Source organism: Eptatretus burgeri, chromosome 7, assembly GCF_056783735.1.
Source record: "Eptatretus burgeri isolate ZD-2024b chromosome 7, Ebu_testis_v1, whole genome shotgun sequence".
Classification (NCBI taxonomy): Eukaryota; Metazoa; Chordata; class Myxini; order Myxiniformes; family Myxinidae; genus Eptatretus; species Eptatretus burgeri.
This window is the reverse complement of record NC_140967.1, coordinates 17,679,290-17,688,837: the sequence shown is the minus strand read 5'-3', so window position 1 is coordinate 17,688,837 and position 9,548 is coordinate 17,679,290. Positions and strand designations below refer to the sequence as shown.

At 41.0% G+C, this 9,548-nt stretch overlaps 1 protein-coding gene and 1 long non-coding RNA gene across 2 annotated transcripts in view; one reads left to right on the top strand and one right to left on the bottom strand.

Moving 5' to 3' along the window:
- The first annotated feature begins 2,086 nt into the window (after positions 1-2,086).
- LOC147022753 (uncharacterized) overlaps positions 2,087-9,548 on the top strand; it is a 9,578-nt gene continuing 2,116 nt past the window's right edge. The window contains exons 1-2 of the long non-coding RNA XR_015059897.1: positions 2,087-2,739; positions 2,828-4,656. This is a non-coding gene — a long non-coding RNA (uncharacterized LOC147022753). The remainder of the gene's footprint in view (positions 2,740-2,827; positions 4,657-9,548) is intronic.
- The window catches only part of LAMP5 (lysosome associated membrane protein 5), a 14,824-nt gene continuing 10,419 nt past the window's right edge, over positions 5,144-9,548 (bottom strand). Inside the window, exons 5-6 of the mRNA XM_085887537.1 lie at positions 8,765-8,956; positions 5,144-5,452 (exon numbers count right to left, since the gene is read on the bottom strand). Of these exons, the coding sequence (XP_085743663.1) occupies positions 5,280-5,452; positions 8,765-8,956 (365 nt within the window). The 3' untranslated portion in view covers positions 5,144-5,279. The remainder of the gene's footprint in view (positions 5,453-8,764; positions 8,957-9,548) is intronic.

The following is a 9,548-nucleotide window of genomic DNA, read 5'->3' as shown; positions in this document are numbered from 1 at the left end:
ACACCACAATTATAATATTTTTTAGAGATGGGATCTCGATGGAGCGGCAAGGTGGTAAAAAGGGAGTCTCGTCCAGAAGTGGCCCACTCTTCTGAGTAGCTCCAAGTGGGTCATTACGTCACGAAAGCTCCGCCCGCACTTTCTTGCTTCATAGAAAAGCCCCCCCCTCCACCATCTCAACCGGCCCATCAAGACCCCACCCCTCTATAGAACAATGGATACATTTCAACAATTATAACTTGAATATAGGTCATGAGGAAGCAAAAAATTACCTTTCAAAAACAACTTACACAAAATTATTTCACACACACAAAAGATACATATATTTTCAACTAACTATGGTTCTTTATGACCAAGAATATAATTTTTATACACAAGTAAGAATCTATATATCGTGTTCTTTATGAACCAACAAAAGAATATCAGCAAACAAGAATATAATTTTTATAAACAACAAGCAAGAATCTACTTGTTGTTTATAAAAATTATATTCTTGTTTGCTGATATATATTTTTTTTGTTGGTTCATAAAGAACACAATATATAGATTCTTGCTTGTTGTTTATAAAAATTATATTCTTGTTTGCTGATATTCTTTTGTTGGTTCATAAAGAACACGATATATAGATTCTTACTTGTGTATAAAAATTATATTCTTGGTCATAAAGAACCATAGTTAGTTGAAAATATATGTATCTTTTGTGTGTGTGAAATAATTTTGTGTAAGTTGTTTTTGAAAGGTAATTTTTTGCTTCCTCATGACCTATATTCAAGTTATAATTGTTGAAATGTATCCATTGTTCTATAGAGGGGTGGGGTCTTGATGGGCCGGTTGGGATGGTGGAGGGGGGGGCTTTTCTATGAAGCAAGAAAGTGCGGGCGGAGCTTTCGTGACGTAATGACCCACTTGGAGCTACTCAGAAGAGTGGGCCACTTCTGGACGAGACTCCCTTTTTACCACCTTGCCGCTCCATCGAGATCCCATCTCTAAAAAATATTATAATTGTGGTGTTCCTTTTCCACTATGTTTCTAAGTAACAGAGGGGCAAATGTGGAGCTGTTGAACAGCTCCCAAGATGAAAGCAGCCAAATTAACAGGATTACCTTTTCTTAAAATTGAATGTAGCATTTAATTGAGGAAGCCAAAGCATTTAAAATGCTCTCAGTAAGCTACCATTTTTGACTGTTGGTAATCAAAGCAAGTCGGCTATATGTCTATCTCTATCTCTATCTCTATCTCTATCTCTATCTCTATCTCTATCTCTATCTCTATCTCTATCTCTCTCTCTCTCTCTCTCTCTCTCTCTCTCTCTCTCTCTCACTCTCACTCTCACTCTCACTCTCACTCTCACTCTCACTCTCACTCTCACTCTCACTCTGTCTGTGTTCTCTCACTCTCTCTGTCTGTGTCTCTTTCTCTGTCTCTGTCTCTGTCTCTTTGTCGTGCAGCTGAACATCTGGCTTTCTTGTTGGTCCTTGTAACAACATTCTTCGAGCCTTGGGCTCAGAGAAGTCCAATTATAAATCAGCACTGTTTTTGGTATAGTTCAAAGGGGAACATCTTGTAGCAGAATGAGACGATAATATATATTGTGATAAAGATCTGCCTGATCAATAACAGATCTTCTTGCTTGTGAAAAGATAAAGGCTTTGTCAGGCCAGGAGAGAATATTTGCTGGGGTGTTGTTACTTTCAAAGAAACCAGATGAGCAGGAAAAGTATATATAAAGTAAACCAAACTGCTTGCGGGCCAGAGTTTTGACTGGGCTGGTATACTGTAGGTATTCTGTGCCTTTCTACTCTCGTGTATACACTTTTGATGCGCATTAAACCTCTTCTCTACGACGATTGGTGTAGTCATTGCTTGATTGCAGACCCTGATCTCGACATATATATATATATATATATATATATATATATATATATATATATATATATATATATATATATATATATATATATGTATATGTATATGTATATGTATATGTATATGTATATGTATATGTATATGTATATGTATATGTATATGTATATATATATATATATATATATATATATATATATATATATATATACTGTATATAGTGTTTGGCCGTATCTCTCAATGGTGAAGAATCACTGAAAAAATTCTTGTATCAGGATCCAGATCTTCAAAATCGAATCAATTCATCCTTGTCCACACCAAATCTGTCCTTTGGTTTAGAAATATCCTGATCACAGACAAACAGACGGGTGAAAAAACACAACGTCCGTCCATCTTTGATGATGGGGGGTAACTGGGGGATGGCCATCCTAAGCTCGTACTCATCGGCTCATGTGCTCCAAAGTAAGTATTGGGCAAGTCTCCCACCATGTAGTTCACTTTTGGTTTCACTGACCTGTAATATGATTATGCTTTTGCTGGCAGGTAACCAAATATTTCACAATTTCTGAACTTTTGGCACACTGACCAGCAAGTATTGCCCGCCTCCAAGTTTCAATTGGACCAGGATGCTTGCACATAATGGCAAATCCTCTTGTGAAAGACATTGGGATCTTTAGCATCCATCAATTAATCCCAGCAGATGGGTCCCCAGGTTAACGTCTTTCCGAGGGATGACACTCGAAGCGATACTCCGCCTGCACAACGTAAGTGTGGCATTTGGTTGGAGAATCAAACCAAGACGACATGGCTCCATGTTGAGTATGCTGAAGTCGGTTGTCCTGCCAACCCACATCCCTTGACAAAATCTGCTAATTTGTAATTTTTTTTTTTTTTTTTTTTTGTATACCTTGGTCGAGGCTCGTATGAGAGCTAACACACAACTCACAGCATGCTCGTATGAGAGCTAATTAATTATTGGTGTCTTCCCCATTTTTCTGAGATGGGTAATCCAAGTCTGTTTGCATAGATGGCCCAATCAAGGTGATGTTTCTTTTGCTGTACTTACACTTTGTGTTTTTCATTCAAACTAGTGCGCTCGTTGGTCCATTGGACCAAATTTTCATTGGTGTTCAAGGCCTTTTATACCTACCTACTGTGATGCTTGATATGTGATGCATGAGGATACTTTTGTTGATATTATTGCCAAATGATACTACTACTATTATTGTTGTAAATGTTATCATTAATGTGTGCTTTGTTTTGTTTCACGTCTAACAATGTGATCATTCTTTTTGTTATTTACTTTGTAATTAGAATGCCATGGAAGGACCTATTGAGCTGCTCTGTACACCTGAACATGGGCGTGTTTTACACGTGGGAATTCTTCCAAGTTCTTTGTAGTTAATTAGCCCAATCAACTCGGGAGAGCATGACGATCATTTGGGTGTACTGCACTTCACATCAGAACGCTCCGGTAGAACTCACAAAAAACATGCCACACACACACCAAATATTTATAGTCGAAGAAGGTAATGTTAGATCCAGTCAGCTTAATGTCCCTTCTGAAGGATACCTGGTGTTGGCTTAATGGTTTTGGTGGTGGGCTTAGGATCCTAGGGTCCTGAGTTCAAATCCCACTCAGCTGTTGAATTAATACCAGGTGGGGTTGACTCAGCCTGTCATCCTTCTAAGGTCGGCAAAATGAGTGCCAGCTTGCTGGTGTCCTGTGTCGGAATGGCGACCCGTCCAGGATTGGATCCAATAGCCAAGGAGACTGCTTCGGCAGCACCAATGCTCTGCACAGAGTATGGTCCCAATGGATGAATGGATGAAGGATGGTGTACTCATCAATGCATCACCTCCTTGCAAAGTGCTTGGTCTTACTTGAATTTGGATTCAGCAGTTGAGATGACTTTGCTCCCTCTGAGCTCTTAATGGAGGAGTGGGGCTCGGGAATTAAACATGCTGAACATTGCTCATTCAAGCACAGCACGTGAACACACATGAACACTGTGTACATTAAGAAACATTTATTGATAATAATATGACTTAAAATTGGGACATGAAAAAGTATTAAAACGAGAACGTATGACAAGTCGGTGTACCAGTATGTGAAAATAAATTGAACCTGAATTTTTTAAACTCCTTTATTATTATTATTATTATTATCATTATTGTTATTAATTTTTTTGTGTGTGTGTGAATTGCAGTCGATGCTTGACAAGTATAACCATTGATACAGTTGGCATAATGTAAATGGCACGTTGGTTGGAATCTCGACTTGTTTTGGCACAAACCTTTGGATTCTAACATTTCCTCTCAAATGTATTATTTATACAATATGGTTATTTTTGTTTTGATAATGCTCTGCATGAATCAAACTGAACATTGCGCACCATCTGTCTGGTGAAGAGTGTTTTCATGCGTCGTGGCGAAATGTAAGACTAGCTCTTAAAGGGCCCAAAATTATTCCCACCACCGCGTTCTTCTAGGGTCAGCCGGAGAATGAATGATGTTTGGCCGAAACGTTTTGTGAGCCGTCTGGATCTGGATCAGGCCTGACGTTAGACTGAAGGTGATTTTGGCAAGAATTTGTAATTTGTTCAGGGTGCCGGCGATAACTCGCCTCTTCTTTGCGAAAGACACCGTGCTGGGTTATTTCACGTCTCACAATTGGTGCCAACAGGTGCGACACCCAGTGTAACATCTGTCCGAGACCTGAGTGATGGCAACGCCCTGCCCGTGATGGACCGAGGTGACTGTTTATATGGACACACACGAGATGGGTCAGAAGTAAGTGCTCTACTTCCACACCATCTTGGACATTGTGCTCTGTTTTACAAGAGCAGATTTCTACCAGATAGATTGAACAATGTTTTTTTTTTGTTGGGGGGGGGGTTGGGTTGTTTCTCCTAGAACAGTGATCTTCACTATTGTTTTAGAGGGGGGACACTTTTGCCAATAAGACATCAGTGTGAGAGCTGCCACACCATCTGCAGGACTCCGTAATGGCCACTATTAGGCCCCACCTCCACATACTCCTCTTCGTAGTGGTTAACTGGGCTGCAAGCGTAATTATTTGTACACTGCAAACATACCCTGATGTTACGTGTTGGAACACTCATTTGAAACCATTAGGTGAATTTGATAGCATCTATGGCAGATCATTATGGGGTGTTTTCACATTTTTGTATTATCGGCCGTGCCGCACTTTGGGCTGCCAGGGGCCGCCAGTGGCTCGCGGGCCGTGCAATGAAGAACCGAGTCCTCGAATCTACCATTTTGTTGGTACAGTTGCAATCTATTGTTTTAAAGGAACTTTGGGTACATGATGAGTTTGTGGAATTACATGCAAGATGAAATGTCAAAGCATGCAGTGCCATCCATGTCAGACTCCACACAAAAGAGCCAGATTGTTACATTTCTTTATAAGCTGCTCGTTCCTCCTGGGGGATGCTGGTAACCGCGTTTCGGCGGCGAATGTGGTACGCCCCGATCATCACAACGATCAAGAGGCTGAGCAACAGGCCGAGCACGAGTGGGAGAATTTCCTCTAAATTTTCTTGTTGATCCATGGCGCACTTCCATTCTGCAGGGGCAGGTGGAGAGTTAATCACAGCACCGAAAAATGAAATTGACACTGAGTCGAGAAAATATATATTTGAAGTGAAATGATGCCGAAGTTTCAAAAGATCTTTTCATTCTCAAATTCTTCACTTTTGCATCCTTGTGTGCAGAACCATGCAATTAAACAGCAAACTACAAGTACTCCTAGAAATCTGCATGCTCATGTAAGGGGCATATAGTGACTCCCTCCCCCCCCCTTGGAGGTTGACCCTTTTGCACTCGGTTTCTTTGGGACGTAGGAAGTGCGAGGTTAGGGAAGGTATATCAGAATTTTTTTTTGTTCATGATGCCGGCGATAGCTCGCCTAATTCGTGAAGGACACCATGGGATCTTTCACGTTCACCAACTAATGCTGGCAGAAGGGACGTCCAGTTTAATGTCTATCTGAAGGACGAGACACACATTGATGAATCGCCCTGCCTGTGAAATATCAGGATGACAGTTTATAGCTGGGTATGCCTGGGTCGGAATTCGAACCCAGGCAAGACGTGTGTGTGTGTGTGTGTGTGTGTGTGTGTGTGTGTGTGTGTGTGTGTGTGTGTGTGTGTGTGTGTGTGTGTGTGTGTGTGTGTGTGTGTGTGTGTGTGTGTGTGTGTGTGTGTGTGTACGTACTCCAGGCCATCCTGCCTGATATCTTCCATCCTGATACTTCCAGGCCATCCTGCCGGCCGAAACGGCAAACACAACCAAACATTTTCCTGCTTTTCTTCTTTTGAAAAAAAAACAAAACGAACGTTTTTCTTTCTATTTGTACCATCATGTATGGTCTCTGATTGGCTGTGGCGTTTCTTAGGTTCCTCACATGACTGGATGTCCATCATTCTGAATTCTGATCATTTCACGAATCACATTTGTCCGAAAGTTTTGCAAAGATTCGTTGACGTAACAATACTTATTATTCATAATAAATAGTAAAATTTCTCGATTTATAAAAATAAATAAATGCAACTTAAGGGTGTTGATGTTGTGGCAAGTCAAAATGGCAGACTCCTTTAATTTTTCCTCGGTCACATAGCTACGTTCTTGGTGAGAGGATAGAATGGGGGAGGTTTTGTGGGGCAGATAACAGCAATTTTTGAGAGGAATCGTGCAAATGATGATACAAGCATCAAATTTAGCACATTTGTTCTCCAGGGGATTCTAATCAAATCTGCCTGATTGGCCATTTGAAAATCCAAATTTTGAAAAATATGAAGAAAAAAAAAAAAAAACTTCAAAAAAGTCAAGATCACGAATCAATGTTGGATGCTGGCTGAGATTGGTGAATGTTTCAGAAACATCATCAAAGACGTTCCAAGTCTGCCATGCGGTTTTCTTCCCTTTACCGCGGAAGGCAGACACGACGTCACATCCATTGAACGCATGGAAGTATGGGATCCCTCTAGCTTTCTCAGGCCCTATTGCAGAAACTACCTCATGGACTGGAATCCATCGCACCTTGGCTCCTTGGCCAAAGGAAATCCACATGTTCTCAAGACCTAGTTCCTGTAAGGATGGCAGTACAGATATTGCTATGACGAGTACGTCCGTGTCATTAGCCTTAATGATAATGGACTTGCTTCCATCCGTCGTTGCATCCCTGGCGTGTACAAATATTCGAGTGTCAGCTTCTTCGTGACAACATGGAGACACAGCATCCAGTGACTTCCTTGTGTTGCTAATGGCATCTTCTCCTTTTGTGACAATGACTGTGCTTGTTGTCTGTGCTTCACACATCTTTTCCGCAAGGAAGTGAAACAGCTCAGTCTTGTTGCTGTCATCTCGAAGAAAGCTTCTCCAGTTACTTGGGGTCTTACTGGTTCCTGTCACTCTTCCTCTGATTCCTTGCCTCCTTTTCGACCTTGCCTCGGACTTCAGACTTGACTTCTTGGACACATCAAACACTACGTCCACCCTCTCGTACCTGGCACCATAGGATTCCACCTTTGGGATGATGTCTTCTTTAGCATAGTCATCAAATATCTTTGAAGTGCGTGGAGGTAGGGCATTGATAAGTGCTGAGCCATCAATGATGACTGCATCTCCCCTTGGTTCTCTGTCTGGGATGTTCACTTGCGCTTCAAGAATTTCAGCCAGCTGTGACTTCAAATTGAAGTTTTTTTTTTTGTTTGTTTGTTTGTTTTTTTCAAAATTTGGATTTTCAAATGGCCAATCGGGCAGATTTGATCAGAAAGCCCTGCAGAACAGAAATACCAAATTTGATGCTTGTATCATAACTTGCACGATTTTCTACTATCTACTACACTAGTTTAGGGTTAGGCAGAGATGGAGATAGAGAATACATGTTCCAGCCATGTTCTGCATTGCCATTCCTGCCATGTAGCAGCAACCATTTTTATCTCGCCGAATAAACTTCTTTTTTTAGATTTTTGTCCTCATTTTTTGAACGTCTTTTTTGAACGTCTTTCTTTGGGCATTGGAGATTTCTTTGCCAACCATTTCCACGTAGATGCACTTGGAGCCTTCTTCATTCGGTGTTTACGAAGCTACACAAGTAAGTTAAAATGTTCGATATACGAAATGATGCGGAGTGGAGACATTTGTAAATACCGAGTAAACTTGTTTTTCGGGACACGTGTAAACATTTTACGTGGCTGATCAATGCTTATGTACATCGGTGGAGACAATAACACAAGGTCAAAAAGGCAAAGCCAGAACAATATACATTGTTCCATGTTAAAAGTAAGTGATGTTATGTTATGACTGTTGAGAGGGAAAATGCACCTTTTTTTTTTGTGTATCAGATGGAAGCTCATGGAAGATTGAGGTGACTAAGGGTTAAAAAAAAAAATCAATGAACTGACATTGAAGCAACAATTGGACATGGGCAAGGGAATGAACAAACAGGAGAAGAGGAGAGTAACCTGAAAGTAAGGGAGTTGGGATAGTTTGGGTTAATGGGGGTTAAAAATGAGTCAGCGTCAGGATGGGGGATGACATGGCCTTGTTTGAAGTCCTGGAGGGAAGAGTGGGATATAACAGACTCTGAAAGGCAGTTCCACATATGGGAGAAGCAAGAAATGGAATATAGTGGGGCAACTTGGCTAAATATAGCATAACAATTGTGCATTTTGTGAGGAAAGCACCAAATTTGGCACACTAGTAGCCTATCATATTATGAACAGATTTGGATATTGGGCCATCTCAAAATTTTTGATGGCAGTGGAAAATGGCTGCCACAGCCATCAGCGGCTGAATTTGATGCTAACATTTGATGCCAAATTTGGTGCTAACAGCTTACAAAGCTTATTGATAAAGAGACGTTGCTGCTTACTTGGACCAAAATTGGAGTCTTGACCCGTAGTGTAAGGCTGCAACATGCTCTCTGACAGCTTGAGTTTAACCAGCTTATAGTGGTCATGAGAGACGAGGGAGAAGAGTTCCTGAGTCGTGCAACTGTAGGAATATCCCAAAGGAGCACGAAACAGGACCGCATGCGCTCCAGTGGAGGCTGTGAACATCCCAGCTGGAAAAGGAGAGAAACATATGCAAGATGAGAACGTCACTCGATGGAGCGCATACCTCTGCCAGGATGAACAATTTACGTTTTTAATCCTACCAATAGGCCGGATCTGGATCCAAACCTCCAAAATCTAATCGGCTTGTCACCTACCCAACTCATCCACCTAGTTTTGTCATCCGTCTACAACTTTTTGAGATATTGTGCTCCATATCGGTTTAGCCCAATCTCTCAAAGATGAAGAATCACTTGGAAAAATTATCGTATCCGGATCTTCACCAAAATCTCACTAATTGGTCGTTGTGAAACACCCAACGTGTCCAGCAAATATAGTCTGAATCTGTCCTTAACTTTTCGAGATATCCTGCTCACAGATAAACAAACAGATTGGGGTGAAAACAACCTCCATCCATCTTTCGTGGTGGAGGTAATGATAATATGAACTGATCATGTTAAAGATTCATTGCAATCTGGTCATTTTATCCCTTGGATTCATTATATCAGAGTTCAAATAATAATGGCTACATTCTTCAATTCTTCCCAAGACCCAGTTTCATTTGCTCACCACGGAATATTGAACTGCTCTCGGTGTTGACCC